At 40.6% G+C, this 22,084-nt stretch overlaps 1 protein-coding gene across 5 annotated transcripts in view; it reads right to left on the bottom strand.

The window, feature by feature from the left end:
* The window catches only part of RBM20 (RNA binding motif protein 20), a 104,445-nt gene that overhangs the window by 37,300 nt on the left and 45,061 nt on the right, over positions 1 to 22,084 (bottom strand). Inside the window, exon 1 of one of the 5 annotated variants that reach the window (XM_030276389.4) lies at positions 13,985 to 14,286. The exons of the other annotated variants lie outside the window; for them this stretch is intronic. Coding sequence (XP_030132249.4) covers positions 13,985 to 14,013 — 29 coding nt within the window. The 5' untranslated portion in view covers positions 14,014 to 14,286. Of the gene's footprint in view, positions 1 to 13,984; positions 14,287 to 22,084 lie in introns of those variants that run through there. 5 annotated transcript variants of the gene reach the window in all.

Below are 22,084 nucleotides of genomic sequence, written 5' to 3'. Positions count from 1 at the left end.
CCCAAAGAACTCTATTCATAGCTTAATGAAGCTATTTCCAAATTCAAGCATCTTTAAAAATTTTGGTATTTTGAGTTCTTCCACGATTTGCAAATAACTCTTTGCCCACCCGTTGTAAACAGCGCTGATATAATTCTGCTTTGTGCCTACTAACACAGACTATAAGGCTTATTACCGGGTGGTTAACCATGGCAAATCAATAGGATACAATTGGGTGTGGAATGTCTTTTAAAGTCTAAAAGCCCTTTATTACAAAAAGCTAAGCATGATAAGAAGCTACTGCCCAAAGCAGACCGTATCTTTAATCTGAAATCCCAGTTAGCTGTTGCCGCCAGAGCTGCATTTCCCTGTCTTTTCCCTTCGTTACGTAAAGAGCTGTACTTCAAAATTAAATCTCAAAGATCATTTAGATACTCCACTTGGCATATGAGTGTGCCTCCTTGCTGAGAGGACAGGGACACAGGCATTTCAGCACGGCGGTGGGTGGACATGGGTGACAGGACATGATCTTACCTTCTTGCAACATGAAGGGCTGCCGGGAGCAGCGAGCTGGTGCGGAGGGAGCGCGGCCAGGAGCCGATGTCAGCGTTGCGCACATGCCTCCCAGTAACATCCCACTGACATTCTACCTGCTCTCTGCACCCCGATTATTTACATGCTTCCTTCCAGAAAGTCACAACTTTAGGAACAAAAAAAAACCCACCCCAAATGGAGGACTGTAAGGCGGATCACGTGGCCACCAGGAGCCAGTCCTGTTGCATTACACGCAGCAAGTGTGTATGGCAAACAATATCGGTTGATGTTTATGCCATATGTTCTTGATCTCTCCAAGTATCAGCACCAAAATCCTGTTTCTGTACAGTGTAATACCACAGGATCCTACTGGGAAGAGGGTCACAGTCTAATTAAGCAAACTGCAGAAAAACCATGGCTGATTAACGAAGACTGAAGGAGACTGAATTTTACAAAGCAAGCCCTTGCTCTGGAAGGCAACAAGCAGTACGCAGCTGAAGTTTCAACAGTTTCTTAAAAGACGCACTCAAATATATCACATTTTATCCCCTGAGCAATTTGCCCATGTTTGTCCTGCTTCCTAAGGACGGTTGAGGTTCTGAGGAAAGATACTGGTGATATTTGTTAGCTCGAGCAGTATTATCGCTCAAATTAGCTCTCCAGCCGCTCGGAAATGCTCAGCAAAAGGAAAAATCAGCATCCAGCACAAGTCCACTGCGCCAAAAGTGCACGAGCGCTGACCTGTGCCACAGGTTCTGCTGGGACACCAAAGCAAGAGCAAGAGGTAGCGCAGAGCCCACACACCCGCATGCAGCCTTCGGCGAGTTATCTCAGCATGCTTCTTCTCATTGCTGATCCACCTTTTCCTTGAAAACCAAAGCTTTCCAAGAATAAATTTTGCACATTACATCTGGGGGGCAAAATCAAGGATCTTTCCCATATTTCACACTATTAAAAAATTAACATAGACAGAAAACCTTCTATTTTGCTCTCTCTGCTTCTAACATGACATAGTATATATGTCAATTAAGAAATAAATTATATTATTAATAAATAAATGACCTTTCTCTCATATGCAAAGATCAAAATAAGGCAAATATTCCTATTTTGCCACAGGCACGTGAGCCTTTTCAGTCCACCAGACAATGTTCCTGACAGTGAGAGCTTGTTAAACTTCCTTTTTCCAGCATTAGGCTGGAAGCCTTTCGCAATAGCACTGGCACTCTGTATGTGACATGATCCTTCTATGGAAGATGCCATTTCCAAAATTACCTTGCAGTAAGGCAAACCACTAATTAAATCAGCCTGCAAGCACACACCTCTTACCTTAAAAAAAATATAATCCTGCAATACTTCACACTCGCTCAAAGAAGAGACTGGAGGGCTCTCCATCCCTATTTTCTAATTTTTTCTTGCCTTATTTCTTCCTTCCTGCACCGTGTCAGAGAGCTCTCCCCGCCCCTCAAAAGGAGAAAACTATTGTTCGAGTATTTGGCTTTTCTCCAAATAAAAAAACCCCAATGTTTAAGAAACGGCAAAGACCATGACTGAAAGGGGAAAGGCACCTAACAGGTGGTCCAAGGGGGTTCCTTCACACATACAACTCCCATCAGGAAACAGCGTAAAATTCAGAGGAAGGAGAAGGAATTAGTAAAAGCTACAGCGCTTTTCTACAGCCTGTCACATCTCCCCCCAGCACAGACGCCCTCATGTTCTGCTCTGCATCTGCATTACATTAAACGGGGTGAAGAAACACAAACCAACTTTCACTCGAATCTGAACTCTCCACTTCATGTCACCCGCAGGACAATCATGTGAAGCACATATGGTGAGCTCAGCCTGGGAACCGCACGGGGACCTTTCCGGCCAGGAGCAGAGCTAATCCCCAGCACTGCCCGCACGAGGTTCATGTGACTGAGCGCTGCAGGTTCTCCCTGCCCGCAGCTGCCGGCCCAGCCAACTGCACTCTGGCAGCAGGCAGAGCGGCATTCTTTCCACCGACTCAGAGCAGGCCAGCGGTGAGGGAAAGCAAGGAGGGTAACACAGGCAGTTTGATTTCAGCAAACACTGCTTAACACACAGGCTGCATGGCTTCTGATCTCTAAAGGGAGAAAAAATTCCCTCTCTCAGTTATATGGTTTTCCCCAACCTGCATTTTCATCTGTCATCAGATACTCGAGTTTCCCTTCACACCCAGGGAAAGAACGTGCCCCAAAACTGTGGCGTTCCAGGCAGTCTGGCAAGTCTCATCCCTGTGGCATGTCCTCACCTCATCTATCTGCTAAGCTAGAAGGAAAGAAGAAAGAGAAAGAAACCAGCAGCTAGTCCTTTCCCTACCTGCCCACAAGGAAAGACACGCCATTCAGAATAAATCAGTTAACAGTCTTATGTACAGTTAACAGTATTATGTGCCGGTTTAGCTTTTTTAGCTACCTTAAAAGTGATCAGAAGGGATCAAAAAAAAAGCCATTAATTTTGAAAGTGGATGCACTTCAGAGGGAGACTATGAAGTCTCTCAGCTGGTTCCATTTCAGCTGGGAACATCTAATTGTTTTCAGATAGTCTCAATACCCACCTTCCTGGCACATGCAAGGCCTCCAAACTGCCTAATGCCCTCTGCTAAGGTAATATGATGCTCTCAGGGACTGGTGAAATGAGAAAGGCTCACTGGAAGTCTTAAAATATTAGTGGGAATAAGAGAAAAAACCATTCAGACCACTTGGATCAAAAAATGAAAAAACATATATGAAGTAATGCAGCTGAGAACAGATTTTAGCTGAGCAGTTGGCACACAAGGAGAGATACTGAGTCAAAGGCAACAACATATTTGATGAGGTACTGTAAGTCCTGTGATACAGGTTTTCAAGAAATTTTGCTCTCTAACACTCTAATTTGGGATTTGTAATTTAGTGGTTGATCTTTTTATATAAATCACCTAAGCATAATTTTTGGGCTCTGAAGTCGTTTCACTTGTTTAAAAATCTCTTTTTATTGCAGCAAGTATCAAAAAAATTTAGATTCTGCCCCTATCTACAGAATTTCTGGATCATAGTATTACTGTTACAAAAAACATCAGTACGTCATTTTGAAAACATCCTGAGAAGTCAGATGCATCAGTGCAAGCCAAGCAGAAATGTGACGGATCAATTTGAATATTTAAACAGCAGAATTTAGAAAAAGAATTGGACCAAGATCTCCAGATGTGGGAGCATCCCCACTCAGAGAAGGTTACTGAGTAAAGAACACATCCTGATATTTGGATGGAATATGAGCCTAAAAGTCTCTTGGCATAAACCACCTTCTACAGAGTGGTGTTTGGAAGAAGTTTATCTCCATATTCCACAAAAATGAGCTTTAGAGTCATGCTTCTATAATACCCAAGAAATGAGATGCTGTCAGACAGAACTGTGGTTTGATTTGCTGTAAGAATTCCCATATTTCTACAACAATCAAATAAGGTTTGTTTGTTTTTTTTTTTAATGGAGTGTGTTTCATCCATCTTAACCTCTGCAGTGTAAAGCACAGTAAAACAGAGATTATCTTCTTCACCCAAGAAAAAACCTTAATAAGCTGTCTTCACAGTGCATGCAGAAAATTCACACGTATTTCTTCTGCTTTTTCGCACAGTCACTCCTCCTGAGCTCCCATCCAGCTCCATATAGCAATATTCAAACAAACTATTTTAAAAAATGAAGCTACAATTCTTTTTGTAGCTAGCATTACAGCCTAATTCGAGCAGGACAGGAAACCACCTTTCTTACTGGGACTGGAATCAGACAACTTCATCTACAACTTCTTTATGATAGACAGGAAAACTGAATATATGACTTGAATGTCTATATCTAAACTAGTAAGTTGAAGACCAGAAATATTCCACACAACCGTGATTCCAAAATGTTTGGGTATAGGAACATTGACATTTTTGAACAACCACTAGCAAGACCATTCAAACTTCATAAATACTTTTTAATATGACATCAAGAAACAATGGCAGACCTTAGTCTTCTGGGTTTATAAGCACAACTACTGTTCAATAATAAAACAGGCCCACAGCAATATTTCTATTTTTTTTTTTAGATGCTCAAGTGCCTGTAGAGATTGAAGCTTCAAAGATTGGCAGCATCAATTCTATCTGCCAATATATACTACTGAAATCACAATGCAGTGCTGCTGCCGGGGTCCAGGTCCATCTTGGTATCGGGGGGATGAGCTGTAAAATCTGGGTTTGGAATGATAAAGGACCCTCTGAGTCACACAGTATGAAATATCTGTGTTACATCTGAGGTCAGACTCGACTGTTTAGTGGTCTTTTCCAGCTAGGAAAACCTCTACCAGGATGAGATTTGCTCGTGTGTCCAGCATTCATGCTTCTTCTCCACCTGGTTTGAAGACTGTGCTAATCAAATACTCGAACAAGTCTTTTTGCTGCACATAAAATACAATTTAGCAGAGAAAATAGTTATACTTTAGGCAGGACCAATAAATCCCCAGTCATCCACATGTGTAACATAGGCGGAAGCCTTCTCACTGCAGAGAAATGCTGGCCCCCTGCACTACTGCTGGCTGCTTCCATCTAAGGACAGAGCACAGTCACCTGCTTTAATGATGTGTTTCCTACTTTACTATTATTCCTACTAGGTTCTGTATTATAGTCCACAGTGAATGCAGTGGTTTATTATCACACAGGGAAATAATTGGGTGGATGAGACAGAGGTGAAGATAGTGTTCAGTATTCAGCACCACTATAAAGAGATCCTGAGCAGTTTCCACAGGTGCATTGGTTTTCAGTTACTTAATTGGATTACCTAAAATCCTCCTGTACAGCAGATCAGTTTCAAAGTCTCTTGTCAGATTTAGTAAGCCTTCAGTCAGGTCTTCTAGCTATGATTTAGCCTGTGTTCTCTGTGTTGGTAATACTTTCAGGCACTTTCACCCTCTCACTTGTCTACTGAAAGCAAAGTCTTTGTCCATCACTGGAGCTTCAAAGAGAATAATACATACAATAACCTTGGCCACCCATTCCAGCATTAACATACAGATAACTTACAAGGCTACCTATATGCCATTGATGAAAACTCACTAACAAATAATTTAGTTGAGCTTTGTCCCATTTGGCCATACATTTGGAAAAGGGCATGGTCAGCAAGGCTTTCACCAATATAGGATGGTGTTTTCTGCAAGACATCAGGTCCTGTTCGTTATTTTCTCCTAATACAATGCACTGATGTTGTAGAAATTAAAACTGGCAGAACTGCCATGAATTTGCAGCACAGGAAAGAGTCATTAATTTTCTCCTCCAGGAATTACTGTGGCTCAGTACATGCAGCTAGAAGGCCCAGCTCTTCAGCAACTCTGTCCAGGAGCACGCAGAGATATCCAAAAAAGCTCTTTCCCTGTACTGTATGTTGGTCCTGAGGGGTGTGATGGAGACAGCGAGTCCCAAGTGCCATCTGCCACACTACATGTGAGCATCACACTCTGCTGCCCCTTCACATGCCTGCCTGGATTAGCCAATGTCAACAAGATAGTTACACCCTTCCCTATATGGGCACATGTGGGGCATCCAACTCCATGTGCACCACGGGGGAGGGACTGCAGGGAGAGGACAGACAAAACACAGCATTGAAGCCTTAGGAAGCAATGCCAATCTACTCCTGACTCTTGAAACAGGATCAGAGACTCTGGGAACAGAGCCCTGGAGCAGAGTCGAACACATTGAGCAGATTTTGCCCTGAATATGCGTCACCTGATGGCAAGGCATAACAAAACCCAGCGTTTTGGTGCTGCCAGCCTTTTTGGTTCCTCATCTCCAACCCTCTCCAGGTTTTGCACAGCTGGTGTGGTGAGTACAGCAGCCCTTGAGCATCTGAAGTGATGCACAGGGGGAAATGCTCAAAGATCTCACCAGTCTGGAATATCTCCAGGCAGGGTGCCTTTATCACCAGTGCTGCAAAGGCAGGAGGGAACAAACCCAGACTGTAGCGGGTGCTTCCCTGTCTGTCCTATGCTGGGTTTGCTCAGGAGAAGGCTGCTGACCTGGAGCACGAGCAAGGACATGTCAATGGTCCTTTTGGCCTCCTGGTTTCCAAGGAGGGAAAGAGGACAAGCAACACTAGATCTATAAAGAGATCATGGAAAGGATACACATGTTTAAAATTAAGCTAAATGTTGGCTTGAAGATGCCCCAAAGGGGTAAGTCTGGGGGTGAGCAGAAGATGAAATTGTCAGCAAAACCACAAAGAGGGTGGTTGGTTAGAACGTATGTTCTTCCATCCAATGCACATACCTTAAGGAAAAAAAGATACTAAAGTATTTTCACATAAATCAGCTGAATGTAAATGTGAAATATTGCATGAAAATCATAGAATAAGCCTGAGATTTAATATCAATACTAACATCTAGGATGAACCATTTTAATAACATCTCCACTCTGCTTCTATCCAGAAAAACATGCTGATGCAGGCTGGGAAATCTGAGGAGCAGCTCATGTGATGCAGACTCCTGACATTCCCCCAGACATGACTAAGCTTAAACAAGTGGCATTATCTGGTGCATTTGAAAGCAAGATGTGAACAACATGATCATGGGGGCTTTTTTTGGTACCTCTCAAAATGTTCCTGTTCAGGATCAGAATGGGGTTTGTGAAGCAAAGAATATTATGAACAAGTTAAAATTTGCTTGCAGTTTTCATAGTCTTGCTAGCCTTGAACTTAGCAGAGAGTCCTGAGAGCAAACAGCACGAATGTATAAAACAGTAATTCTGTGAAAATGCCTATAATGGAACTGACACCATCCCCATTACAAAAATAACTACAATTCCTATCACACAAAACACAGGCTTAGCTAAAAATAGAGTCTAAAAGCAGGCACTCTTAGTCAGTTTTGCAAGTTTTACATCATCACAAATACATTGGTATTTTAAGTCTGCTGCCTCCAAATATAGAATTAAATAGTAGGTCACCACAAATGCTATTTTCCAGTCATGAAGTTGAACACACAAGTGAGCTTTGTATTAAAGAAAAAAATTAATAAAATGAAAATTAAAATAAATCTATGACATGAATCCCACACGCTACACCCCTGATGTGTGTGCTCAGCTCAGGAACACCAAGCTCAAACAGCACCTAAGCCCCTGTGCAGGCAAACCCTAAAGGCACACATCAACTAGAACTCCTGCACTGCAGTTTCCCTTATTCTTAACATGGGATTAATCTTATTCTACATTCATAGGTGCTTCTTTAACAAAAAAAAAAACAAAAAAAACAAAAAAAAACAAAACAAAACAAAAAAAACAAACAAAAAAAAAAAATCTTGATATTACAAATGAAGACTCCTGCTTTTGAAAAAAGTAGAGCCAAGAGATCATACTTAATTTGAAAATATTTGTAAAACATATATGATGTGGAGTTAAATACAGCCTTTTCAAACAATAACCAATGTATATTTCCCATTTTAAGAAACTTGTAATTTCTCATCTTTCCTACAGAGACTTTTGCATTTAGCTCAGCAACTATTGGAGGTGCTCACTGGCTGATACTGCCACCCAATGGCTCTTTAGTCATTAACAGATTACAAAAAATAAAATCAAAGCAGAGGTAATGCAGAATCAGTTCTGCTTTAGCTACGGGAACAGAAAGCAGTCATAGTAGGACATTCCCAGTAAAGAGTTCTTCTGAAAAATGACCATATAAAACACATATTAAAAATACCCATTTGAGGATGGTGGAAATAGAGCCAATTCTCAGAATTTCAGCTGAATATTCTTACTACCATCTCCAGCAATAAACATGGGTGAGTTATTCAGCTGAATAACACCCAGTTCTGCACCCGGCTTCTGCACCCAGTCCTGTCAGGCACTTCTGAGGATGTTCCCCTACTGCAGGGGAAGGGATAAACAGCCTCTTTCTCCTTCTTTTCTCCTTTCTGGCTTTCTAGCTCTGGCTACACTTTAGCCCTTCCTGACATAAAGCAAATCTGATTGGCCCTCAAGACTTTTTAATTCAGGGCATGGAGAGGGATCCTACAATTTATCTTGTGATCTCTGAATATGTATGTATGTATGTAGTGAAAGTAAAAGGGCCTTCAAGAAGAGAAGCAAAATTAATTAAAGATTGAGGAGATAGAAAACCCTGTTTCCATTCCTGCAATGAAGTCCATGAGAGATTTCTTTGCCAACAGGGGGAGGAGACCCCATGGTGGGGAAAGCACTATGAAGCTTCCTGTGAGGAAGAAGATGGGAGTTTACACCTGGTGCACACCCTGACTTTGCCTTTGAATAAGAGGGGGGTTCCCTTCTTTCTCCCATCCCAAGGGTCCTGAAAATGTCTCCCCATCCCAGGTTGTGAGAGGCTGTGTTTGTTGGCACCATTTCCCTCACAGCCAAGGAGGGTCAGATGGCTGCACTACAGCCCCAGCCTGGGCACCTCTCAGACAAAGACCAGCCTTGAACTGCTCCTGACTCACAGCCACCACCAACACCCCTCAGTCACTCAGCAGGGAATTATGGTGAAGCCTTCAGGAAGCAGGACTTCAACATGAAAACCAAGAGATTTTAGTTTTCTCTGAAAGGCTACAAAGAGTTACATGCAGCAGAAATATTATTCTGCATTATTATATGTACTACAAGGTCCCAACAATTTTACGTCAATGCAATAATTTGATTCACAAAGTAATGTCTAGTGACTAGTTCTTTTTGTCATTTTCTTGTTAACAAACAAGACCGATCCTGCTTTATTTTCTGCAAAAAGTTATGATGACATATGTATATGCTGTGTCATAAGTAAAATAATAAGCTGTGTCAGTAGTAAAATAATTCCCTTCCATATATCAGCATTTTTTTTCCCCACTAAGTAAATTTCCTTTGGGAAAAAAAAATGTAAGTATTTTGTTCAGGACTCACAGCAGTTTAAGACACCCACAAGGAATGCACCAAAGTAACAGAGGGGCTACAGCTGGTCTTCCTGCTCTGTGTGTGAGTGCAGGCAGCTTTCTTCCCAAAGTGGTACTTGGTGAGAGAAGGTGGAATAACCACTAGATGGGGATGTCTGGCTTCAGAATGTTAAACAGACAAGAGTTAAAAACAGTGTAACAAACTCTGCAGTAAAGGTTTTCCAGAATATTGACAAGGAAAAAAAAAAAAGAAGAATAAAAGGAACAAAGAATGCATGTACTTGCCTTCTCCATGTGTTTTGCTGGATTGAGTGAAAAATCATTAATTTATTCATATTGTGCAAGGGACAAATAGCACAAGAGAAAACAGGTAGAAAAGAGTATAAGATCAATGTGCATATTTCCAAACTGACCTGAAAATAGTTTCAACAAATATCCAGGCAAGACTAAACTGCTGGTGTATCTCCTCAACCTTCTAGCAGGTTCTCCCACTTCCAGCCATCTCTCTTCTCTGGCAAGGGATCTTTTGCAGTTCCACCTGCTTGTCCTTTTCCCACCCTGATATCCACATGGATCCTCTCCTCTTCCCTCCAGCATCTGGTTGCCAAATCCTGCCACTCCCCTATCCAAGTCTTTTCATCAAGTTACAGCTAGAACTTTAACATGCATCTTCTGTCTAAATTAATGGGACCCACACCTTCATAAGATGTGCATGGCCCTCATCCCTTCCACCATGAAGAGCTCTTCAAGTGGCTCTGTAGATCCCAGGGCTTGAAGCCTCTCTTAAAAGTCCTCACCCTCAAACACTTCACAGCACAGGCAATGCTTTTTCTTTACAGCTTTATCAGCTTTGGGGCCCACTGGCTCACTTGTCCCTCTCTCTCCCTGTGAGTGAGTGCAATGCCTTCTGTACTAAAATCCAAGGTCCCTTTTCCCTCCACCTTCAAATTCTCTCTTCCAGTATTGCCCTCCTCCCCAGCCAGTGGCTGAATAATCACAGAGCAGCAGAGCAGTGGGGGATTACTCAGAACTACTTAAATATTTCACTTGAAAATTCCAGTATATGTCAAAAGAAGGCTGCACTCTGAAGTCGGATTCTTTTACTGAAGACATCTGGGGAGCTCTGTTAGGAATACAGACAGATTTGGGGTTATTCCAAATAAACTGGATCTTCCTTTTTCCAAAGCTGAAAACTATACTCAACATAAAAGCTTTCTAAGTGACATTTGTTCACATTAAAAAAAACACATGAAGCCTTTTAAACTTTTTATCGATTGCTTTTTCTTGTCCCAAGGTAAAAGGCTACAAATAAAACAGCACTGTTTAATGCTTTGAAAGTAGCTAGCCATCTCCTTTTAAAACACTATTGTGTAAGAGTGAAAAATGGCACAAAACAAAAAACAAACAAACAAAAAAGTTATTTAAAAAGTTTCCTTCAACTTAAGAGGCAAAATCTTGGATTTATTTCTAAAGCTCTGTTTCAGAGATGACACATATTTAGTCAGGCTTTCATACTCTTGAGTAAACAAACAAAAGAAATAGTCAATGTCCAGTGTGCTTTATCATAGCTTTCAACTACTGGAAAGCAAAGGTAAATACAAAAAGCACTGCAGGCTGTATTCCTCACTACCATTCTTTTCACCCAAAGATAAAATATGTATTGATCTCATCAGTACAGACTCAGCCTCCTCTGGGCATTTGCTGTAACATATTTGAGATCTCAGAGGATGCTGTTAATTGTCACATGGGATCCTCAGTGCATTTACAATGCAATTCTGTCACACCACAGTGACAGAATTAGTGACAGAATTAAATTTTTCAATGTAATTCTAAAACTTCCATGCCTTTGCACTGCTAAACATTTAGTCAGACTCATGACTTTGACACGCTCTGCATCTCTGCATCTGTAAAGGAGCATTTTGTCATTTGCAAGACAGCATTCCCCATGCTCTGGTCCTGCTCAGTGCTCTGTGCAGCCAATTAGGCTGTGGAATTCCCTCCCATCAGGCATGAAGAAAGTAATTCATTGCATTATGCATGTGCATACCAGTATCTGGGTGGGCACTCCTATTTACTAAAAGAATAACTATATGTGTGCATAAGAAAAGACTTTAACTACAGCTCCATGAAAGATCCTGGGCAGAGATCTCTTGAGGAGCTGCAGACAATACTCCCCAAAGGAAACCTGATTCTATCCTCGGAATTACAACATCATCCACTACAGCAAGGAAGCATAAAACAGCTCATTAGCAGCCCTATCGAGTGACAGACCTAAAGCCAGCTCCAAAGTCATCCACACCTGTCTGCCTATAGTGACTGCCAAAAAGCCAAATTCCTTCGGGATTAGAATCCTTGTCCCTTTTCTACATCTGGATTTTACAACCCCAATTTGCTCTAGGGAATCACAGGTCTTAGAGCAGCAGGGTGCACAGCAAGGGTGAAAACCAGATGCTGTAGATCACACCTACAAATGACCAAATTCCACACTGCTGTTTTAAATGTGAAATCCCAAAATGCCACTAAAAATACCCATCAGTTTTAAGTAGCACTATTTGAAGAGCACAATATTAAGTCATCCAGCAAAAAATGTACACTGGCACTTGGTTCTTTTATGGTTATAAATGAAAATGCACAAGCCCTACCATGATCTTAGGCTCTCATTTATAGTAGGCACCCTAAGGTGTTCTTTTGACGGAGTAAGAGCAAACAGTATTAATAATACACTAGTTCTTGTGTAGTTTCACACTGAACTCCAACACCACAGTGAAAAACCTTAATTATGATAAAGCTGAGCAGAACTCCTAAAAGAAATCCAGAAAAATCTATTTTTCCACATCATGATTCACAATGATCTGAATATGTCATCAGTCTCCCAGGACCTGTTTTCTATAATCAATGGGATTTTTTAAAACATACTTTACATACAGGCCTAAGGGGTGATCTATCAAGAAATCTGATAGGGAGTTCAGAGAAATTAATATGCACATGTATCTGTCAGAGATTCAGCAACAGGACTACAAAGATCATATCCACATCACTCAACTCTGTAGGAAGAAGGGAACAGCCTCAGTTAGATCAGACAATTTTATCCTTCTAGAAATCTTTCCTAATTGTAGCAAACCGCTAGAAAAATTATGATTAATAGATAATACAACATGGCAGAAAGGGGGACAGGAGATGCAATTTCTTTCAGACATTTTAATAAGAAATTTCAGATCCTTGTAATGATGTCTTGGAAGTGTGAAAAGGGACTTGTCACTAATGCCACCCTGTTTGTTTTCCTTCCTGATATAATTAGCATTATTACTATCAGAATTTACTGTACTGTTACAGTGAAGGATATAAAACTAGATGCAACAGAGCTGTGGTTGTACATAGCTGTAATAAGACCAACACCACTGATCCTATACAGTAGAAGAAAATCATACTGCAGAAAATTAGAACTCCACACTGCCAAAACACTACAAGGTACAGCACCAAGGTACAGCACATTTGCAAGCCCACATGCAAGAAACTTTCAGAAAAAATTACAATCTTGCAAGAAGCAAAAGGTAGAAGAATCTGCCTTCTGAATATTTCCCTAAATGATTCCTTCCACTGCAGGAATATAAATGTATGCTTTTTTCTATATAGTAAACTCAGTTTTAAGTTTTTATCCCAAATAACATTGAATCTAAATAGGTGAAGACATGAAAAGAAGGCCTAAGACTTTTCTCCTTGGGAGAGAAAACGATTTAACAACAGCCTGAGTTTCTTTATTAATTCACTACAGCTTCCTCATTGCCTATGACTGCCTTAAATTGCAATTCTAATTGTAGGCTTAAATAATTCTTAAAATAAATACACCATTTTGATGTAAAGAAAAGATGTAGTAATGCTGGAGGACCATTTATTCTCTCTGTTAGCTTATAAATAATTGTCTAGTAAAAGTTTGAAGCACAATACCAATCCTGAAAGGAAAGTCTCAATGGCAGCACCCACATCTAAACTCCCACCTGCTTCCCTCCACTGCCAAACTGGTATGGACGCAGCAGCCAGCACAGACACCTAACCAACATCTTCCAAATTCTGGAACAAGCCCACATGTACAGGAGGCAGGCAGAGCCAGGAGCAGTTTTAAGGAGGCAGACAGCTGGCCTGAGAGTGGCACAGGAATTCAGTATTCTGAAGGGCTGCATTCCTCACCCACATGAAGGGACCTAAAGCCCCAGCTGCAGGATGCAAGAGCTCAGAAGCCCGTTCAGTTTTGTACTAAGCAGAGATTCACACTGAAGTAAAAAGTCACATATCATGGCAAAACATTTGTGAGATAAGCTCAAAAGCTCCTTATTACAGGTGGGAGGGCAGTAACTAACAAGAATCCACTAACTAGGTTTCTCCTCCTTGCCAGAGCATTGAGACACTTCAACTATTTCTCACTCAGCATTTTGCCTTTTACCTTAACAAAACATGCAGAAATTTTAAGGAATTTAACCACCCTACCTGGAGTTTAAAAAATCTCTATCTCTTTTTAAGAGTCTATTTCATACAAATGTGTTAAGAGGTATCATCTTCAGTAGGGTTTTTAGGAATAAGTACCTACCTTATGAAGATAATAAAAGTCAGATCCATTGGAAACAGCTGCAGGTTCTTCTAACACTTGAAGGCCATCTTTAAAGAAACCCCTCGGATCTGTAGCTGTAATGCTGGGTGGGAGAGCCCAGGGCTCTGCCTGGCCACTTGGTCACACACAGAGTCTGAAAATTGATGCACTGGATTCTGCTCTGCATCATCACCCTACCCTTGCTCAGCCAGAACTTCAAACCCCACAGTCTGTTTGGGATAATACCTTAAACCCTAACCCATACCCCCCTTCCAAAAAATGTGCACTAACCCAATTCATTCCTTTTGTTTTATCTGTTATGCATAATCAGTGTTCAGCTGCACAGTAGATGGCAGTAAATCTTCACTTGCCATGTTAGAAACCCTCCAGCCTCCCTCAAGAATTTTAACAATTTGTGAATACATTTATGACATTTTCCAACATACTGTAGAAGTAAACTCCCACTCAGCTACACAACTTCAGCTTTCTCACTAACCTTTTCCCTAGGTATACACACATGATTCTATTATTTCACACGTGGTTCATTCTCAAGAATTCTTTGATTTTGAAAAAGCAATGGCATGTACACGCAGTTTAGTGTTCTCAGATGAAGATTGGCTTATTTCAGTGTAAGGTAACCCAAAAACTTATGAAATGTTAAACAGAAGATTCTTAATCACAGCTGTAAATGTGTTGACATACAGAGAGTGAGGAAGGAAAAAAACATACTCAGTGTTGCTGACAATATGTCAAACAGCATTACCGGAAAGAGACAAGCTGCAGCATGTGATTTGGATGGCACTTTGGGACACAGAAATACATCTTGATTTAGATTTTCTGCTATACAAGAGCATCTTCGTCCTGCTAAGCTTCTGCAAAACTCTGAATCTCCCTTCTCTAACGTTCATCATTTAACCTTTCTACCAAAGATGCCATTTCAAGTTCTAAAACACTCCATGTCCCAGTTCACACAAGGCACATTTGCTAAATAATTTTACAGCTACAGATATGTTTGAGTAATCTATAGGACACATGCAGCCATAAAAATTGAGCCAAAAAATGGTATTCACAGAGGGCTTTACCCAGAACATTAATTGGTAGAGTATTTCTTGTTCCCTGCCTTGGTTCTTGGATCATCATCAAAATGAAGGAAGATTTGCTAGACAAGAATTTTGATCAAGTTCACAGTCAGTTAAATGTCCATTTTTCCAGTGAAATTGTAAAATTCACATCAGTGAGGAAGGCAGCCTTCTAAGTGCCTTCTATTCCAGTGTGCAAATTCAGCTCATCTCCAAAAAATATTGTTATGCCTTGTTGTGTTTCAGAGACTTCCATAAAAATCAATGAGAAGCCATGAAACAATCTCTCTTTACAAAGTAATGATGATACTAATTCAACTAGATTAATATTGTACTGACTTGTAACAGCACACAGAAATCTGGTTTACATCACATTTTTTTGACGGACTGCATTCCAAAATAATTTTGGTGCCAACTCTCACATTCCCAAAAGTGTTTTAAAAACCACCTTGCAACCATCTGTAGAAGTCTCTTAGCTTGCATCCAGCACTTGAACACTGACTCTGTGGGAATTCTGGGCTAGCATTCAAGATCAGTACCCTGGCATCTGCACAGGGCAGTGTAGAAGTGTGAAATCTTTGGGACTCAAAACTCCACCAGAAACGTCTTCTGATCACGCTTCATTTATATGAAAGTCAGTCAAATAGCTCCTGCAGTTCTGGTTCTCATGAGCAGCAGCTGAATTGCTTGCAGAAAGCAATTTGCCTGCTGCACTAAAGCAATTGCCTCTGCATTGCTCCAGTGTGCTGGGGCAGCAAGGACAGAGATTTATGCCAGGACTCACAAACAATACTGCCCTTGTACCCTCTCTGTTCCAGCGTGGGACTTTCTTGCAGGGAGTGGGTAGTGCTTACCAACAATACAACTTTTCTTCAACAGAATAATGTTGTAGATTCATTTCTCTTGTAATTTTTAAGTACTCTGTACGCACATTTGATCTTTTCTACTTTTTAAAAGACCCCCTCAGGGATGCCCAGCAGCCATGTACTGCAGAAAGAGAAAGCAAAGAGAAAGCAGTCACCACACAGATGAGCTGGATGCAGTGAAGTATCTGCTCAAGCTGAAACTGCTTGAACGCAGGAAAAAAAGTTATGAGGAAATTTTCCTTTAGATGCTCACAGCATTGTTAGAAGAAGAAAGAGGAAGAACCTGATTTAAATCTACCAATTTAGTGGGGTATGCAAAAATATCTATATTTCAAGAAGCCTAACAAGAACATGGAGGTTGTACCTATGAAAGGTCTCAAAGCTCTGAATTAAAATTTACCTCTTTGGTTTATCAACAGCAAATGCTTCACCTCCCAGCCCCAGGGCAAAGCTCACTGGCTTCACACTATCTCACAACATCTACATCCTCAGCAAAAGCACAGGATCCTCTACACCACCAGAGCATTATCAGCCCAAGACTCTCATTCAGCTTAATGCAACTTGATTTAGGTGAAGCACAGAGGAACCTTATCAATTGTAATCCATGTTTCACAGCGTACAAACATCTCCCTTCTCAAATGCTGAACTGGACACCTAAGAGGGCCACAAACTTAAGATTTCCTTGTCAAATTTTTATAAAAGCTCCTCCAAGATAATCTAGTATCTTCAAACTGGCATTATCATCCATGATTAGAGCTGAAAACTTGCTGAAGAAAAAGCTATACACTATAATTAAAAAAAAAAAATTAAATCATGTCACTTTTTTCTTAACCACTAATTCTTCCTGGCCACTGAAGCATGTCTGACTTTTAGTGGGTTATTTATTGATGGATTTAAGGCAGTGGAATAAATCAATTATCCATTTCTGTTGCTTATACTGTCTGCAGTATAAGCAATACTGGAACGTTTTGGTCAGTTTAAGCCCCAGACACTACATATCAATGAAGCCGTGTAGTATGGAATTATATTTACACATTTACTGCAAAGAAGCATTTGCTTCACCCTCACCATAGGATAAAGTGTTCAGGAAAAGAAAGCACTGATCCTTGTGGTGACATGTACACACTCACTTTGGAGAAGATAATCTTTCAGTATGAACCAAATGAGCTAGATAAACATCTCTTCACAGCCCAGTAATTTATGAGCTCCACCACATCAAAGACAACACAAAAAAGCTGAGTCATATGCAGTATTTACAGGATGTCCATTTCTGCAGTGGACAATGTCCCTACAGAGCCTAAGTATCTTCAGCCTGAGAGAGAACTCCAGACAATCCTCTGATACTACCACAGTGAACACACAGGATCCAGACACTCACAGACTGTGACCTTTATCACAGCCCATCACAGGCTGCTCACCAGCATGTGGACAACCCTATTTATGGCATCATCAAACCCCTGCAAGTTATCCCCTGTCTGAGAGCCTGGAGACCAGCACGCCTGAACCATCAAATAGCTCAGCATTCCTCACATGGTGCTCAGTTTGCTCTAGCCAGACAGACAAATCAGGGTTATCCTCATCCTACTGTGGGTTTAGTTCTGGCACAGGTATTGGCAACATAAAAGGAAATGGTGCTGTGGTATGAGTGAGAAGCCAGTACTCACAGCTGACTTGTGGTGATCAGATTATTTCCCTGACACAAATAGGAACAGAAAAAGGAATTTAGCAAAAATGTTTGCTCACGAGCCAGAAATCAAAGTGGAGGAGGGAGCAAAGCAGTTGGGAATGATGAGAGATTTTACTTTTCACCACTTCTCCCTTTTTAATCTTTTCATTGCCTCCCTACTGGATAAATGCAACTTGAGTTCCTGTCTTTACCTGAAAACTGCTTCTTCAATCTTCTCCTTTTGCAAACTTTGTTCAATCCTGACTGCCTCATCTGCCTTTTCCACTCCTCCTATTGCACTGCATAAAATCATAGGTTTACAAAGCTCAAGTCTGGTCATGCCACTGGCTCACCCCACATTACCCTGCACGCCACAGCCTGGGAGGCTTCACCTTGTTAACCCAGTAACATGCATGTGCATGGAACCAAGATTTTCTGCAAAACACCACTGTTTTGATCTAATTTCCCTTACCATTGCAATGGAATTTTATCTCAAATACCCTTTTCTGAACTTACTACCTTGGATTTGGCTTTAGAACATATTGTGTTAACAAGGGTGCAGCTTGCTGCAAAACTGAGGCTACAATATTGTTATTCAAAACTGCAGCAATTTTTATGCTTCTAGTGAACAGCATCTAGGTTTATTCCAAAATGTTGCTGCATAAGACTGTTTCCAAGTCTCTATGAAAATATATCCATTTGAAGGAAATTCACTACTGCCAATGGTTCTCAGACATTTCAAAGTTTGGGGGCTTTTTATACAGTAAGAAGTTCCTATACAGATAATGTGGTTCTTCCTAAAAATAAAAGGTCTGGGACACATGAAGCAAAATACATGGCAAACATGAAATCTCATTATCTATATACAAAACTTTATCAAACAAAACTAAAAATCTTGGGGGGGAAAAAGTCAGCTAACTCCTTTTAACAGAAGATAACACTGACAGAAACAATTACACTTCTACCCTCTTCAGTCTTCATCAATTGTATTCACCTTAAAAAATTCCTGTAATACTCTTCCTTGCTTGTATCAGCTTGTAACTACACTAGAGCTGCACAGACCATTCCAGTCATCATTTTCCAACGCTTATCCCTTCTTCCTCAGCTTGAATTTATTGCCACATTCCATGATTTTTAAATTAAATTCTCAGGGCAAAAATGTATGGGAATTTCTGGATCCAGCTCATCAGATTCTTTGGTGCAGGTAGCCAGATGGGTTGATTTTTAGTCTAGCTCTACTAGGAAAAACATTACCATATTCTCACTAAATATTGACTTCAGTGTACTTTATCCTTCTGATTCGATACAACAAGGTTATCTTGCTCTTTTCCAAAGAGAAATGAAGTATTTACTGGAAAGCAAGATATTTCTCAAACAGTTCTGCTTTTTTTGGCAACAATTCTAGCTCCTTTACCATCTTTATCTGGTACTGGGTCTCAGTCCTTTCTAGTGTCCTGAAACATCTAAATTCTTCCATCAACCATAGATTTTATTTTATACTTCCCATAGAGAATGTCCCTGTTGATTTTTCTGTTATTGAGTGGGAAATATGAAGTAAATATTCTGCAAGGTTTCTTTACAAAACCTCAAATTAATTTATTCACTTCTCATTTTTTTTCTTCTCAATCAAGTTTGCTCAGAAGATTTTTCCCCAGAATGATGAAATTCAGCATTTCTGAAATGCCACATCAGCATGTTAGCCATCCAAACCTATTCTTTGAGAAGTAGGTCAGGCTCACTGGTCCCTAGGCAACCACTAAATCTCACTCCCTTGATCAATTCATCTGCATCCCTCTTCATGACGTCTGAAATGGGTTCAGCTGGTTTTGTGTGCTGTGGTTTTTGCATTAAAAGATTATTATCTGTTTTTAGCAATGCTAAGTGAGTTATTATTGGCTGCATCAGATCTCTGGCACATTGAATGGCCCATTTTTAAATATTCCATATCTGCTTTCCTTCTCCTCCCACATACTGCCATACAACAGATTAGTTCCTATTGGTCTCTGGCTTTATTTAATGGATTCTTTTCCAGACATTGATTATCAAATTAATCCTTAAGCAGTCAAAACTCAGTGGATATGAGTTACTCATCAATTCTTTAATACTATAACATCCAGTACCATATAGCAAGGCAGGGACCAGAAAACATAATGACAGAGCTCTGTAAACCTGCTTCCACTGGGGATGCTGAGATCTTTTGCAAGAATTGAATCGAGTGCTCAAAGCTGCTGTTCAGCCTGACCTGGCACTGGTTCAGTCACTGAAGTATCCCATGAGTTTTATGACCCTCATCACACAAATAGTTCCCTGAGGGTTTAGTAATACACATTTCTTAAAATCACTGAAAATATCAGTTCCCTTCTGCTGGTCTCCCACAGCCCACCAGAGCTATGTGAGCACATATATTTTGTATTAGAGGATCAATCTGTTCACTGCAAGCTGAGCTCAGTTTGTACATTTTACTTAGCAGTAACAAACCCAATGCAGTAAATTAAATGTTAATTCAATGCCTTTATATCTGCTTCTTGTAATGTCAGACATGCTTTGCCTTCCAGTTGGTGAGGTACAGGCTGCTGCATGCAGAGAGCCCTACAGCTCCCTGGAACACAGCCCAGAGCTGTGCTTGGGCTCTGCTATTAGGGTAAGTTCTATTGGTTTATAAGAAAACAGCTCATAAGGTGCTGTATACTTTTCTTCCTTTCTCCTGACAATTATCTTCGGGTTATACCTCTGAACTAAAATGAAAACCACGACTGGTTTTCTTAACTACATCTAAAGACATCTTGTACAGGTAAGAGCAAAAAGCTAAGAAAGTCCAAACTGCAAATTTACAATTAAATGATGATGGATAGACTAAAGCCAGCTACCAAAACATGGATATTATTGTGCAAAGGTAACAATTGTATTACATTCTCTCATACTTTGTAACTGCATCTGCATGAATAAAAAAAAAAAAAAAAAGACATAATATAAAAGAATTAAACACATATTTTCTATTTCCATGATCCACACTTGGATTTAAAACTAATGAAAAGGGAAAAAAAAAAAAAGTGAAATGTAAAGGAAAATGAGAACAACATATTTTTCTAAATGTTCTTGCAGATGAGCGATGGGCATGAAACAAAATTTTTTCTATATTTGGTTGAAAAAAATGTGCCACTTCTAGTTGTCTGTCATAAAAGATACACAGAAGTAAGGGAGAACTTCATAGTGATTAAAACTGGCACTAGATCTCAGCACCTCAGGACAGACAAGCACAATACAAGATCAAATCCAGCCACTGACTAACCCTGGCCATCACCTGCCCCGGCCCAGCTGAGGAGGCAGGGAACAGTCATTCCACACAAGCAATGTCAAGTGACAGCAGTTCTACCTGACACACACTCAGCAGATGTGTGTCAACAACACAAGTGAGGTGGCTGCTGCTTAGACCTTCCCGGGGAAAGCATGAGGAATATACCTAGCTTAACTCCTCACATCCATGGGATGGCTGCACTAATCGTGGCTTATCATAATATCAGCATTAGTTCTCCAAAGCAGAAAGCCAAGAAGCTTAACAACAACAGGCATTTAGGGAAAACTGCCTTCATTCCTCCATATCCCACCAGTTCCAGGGACCAGGGGTTTGGGGCCTTGCCTTCGCTGTGCGACTGGTGCTCACATAGCTGCAGCCTTAAACCTGCTGGGCATGACAGCCTGCAGACACAGCAGATTTCCATCTGTCTTCATCATCAAGCTGTGGCTGTCAATCCCACCCACTTCACGGGAAACCTTGGTGTTACCAATCAGCTTAGCCTACTGTGCACACGCCACACAGCTACAAACCATAAAATTATTGTTTTTACAAGGGCAGTGGATTTAAAATTGCGTAAGCCCTTCAACTGAAGAAATGGGAGGCTATTGCACCAACTTAAATGCACACGTAAATGGATGAAACCATATGCACCAGGGTCTCGGGATGTATTTGAACCTTGAAGCTACAACATATATATTTCTAAAGAAAACGTATTCTTTATTTCTCACAGGATCTGTCCTTGAAGCAGCAGTTCAACACATGATCTCTGAAGCCAGCAAAATTGCAGCAGCATCTTCTATAGATACAGAGACACGACAGGTGGGAGAAGCAGACAAGACAAGATTTCTTTTAGGTGTACAAAGTTTGTATTTCATTCATGCTATTTCTGAAATGGAATAACATCAGCAAGTAGTCATGAGGCCACAAGTTAGGAAATTACATCATACACTTGGCAAGAACTGCAGTTTATAAATAAACTTGAACATCAAACCTTTCACAGAAACAGAGGCAAAAAGGGATTCATTTGCTCCCGTGCAATTTGTAACATTTACGTGTGGATGTGCAAATTGGTTTTTGCTTCCCAGGAATCAAAACAGATCTGGCAGAACTGGGCTGCACATTGCTACATGAAGGGCAGTGGGTGATTGTTACAAGATGCAGAGCATAGCACAGACCATAACTCAGTATACTGAA

Source organism: Taeniopygia guttata, chromosome 6, assembly GCF_048771995.1.
Source record: "Taeniopygia guttata chromosome 6, bTaeGut7.mat, whole genome shotgun sequence".
Classification (NCBI taxonomy): Eukaryota; Metazoa; Chordata; class Aves; order Passeriformes; family Estrildidae; genus Taeniopygia; species Taeniopygia guttata.
This window is presented reverse-complemented; position numbering and strand designations above follow the sequence as displayed.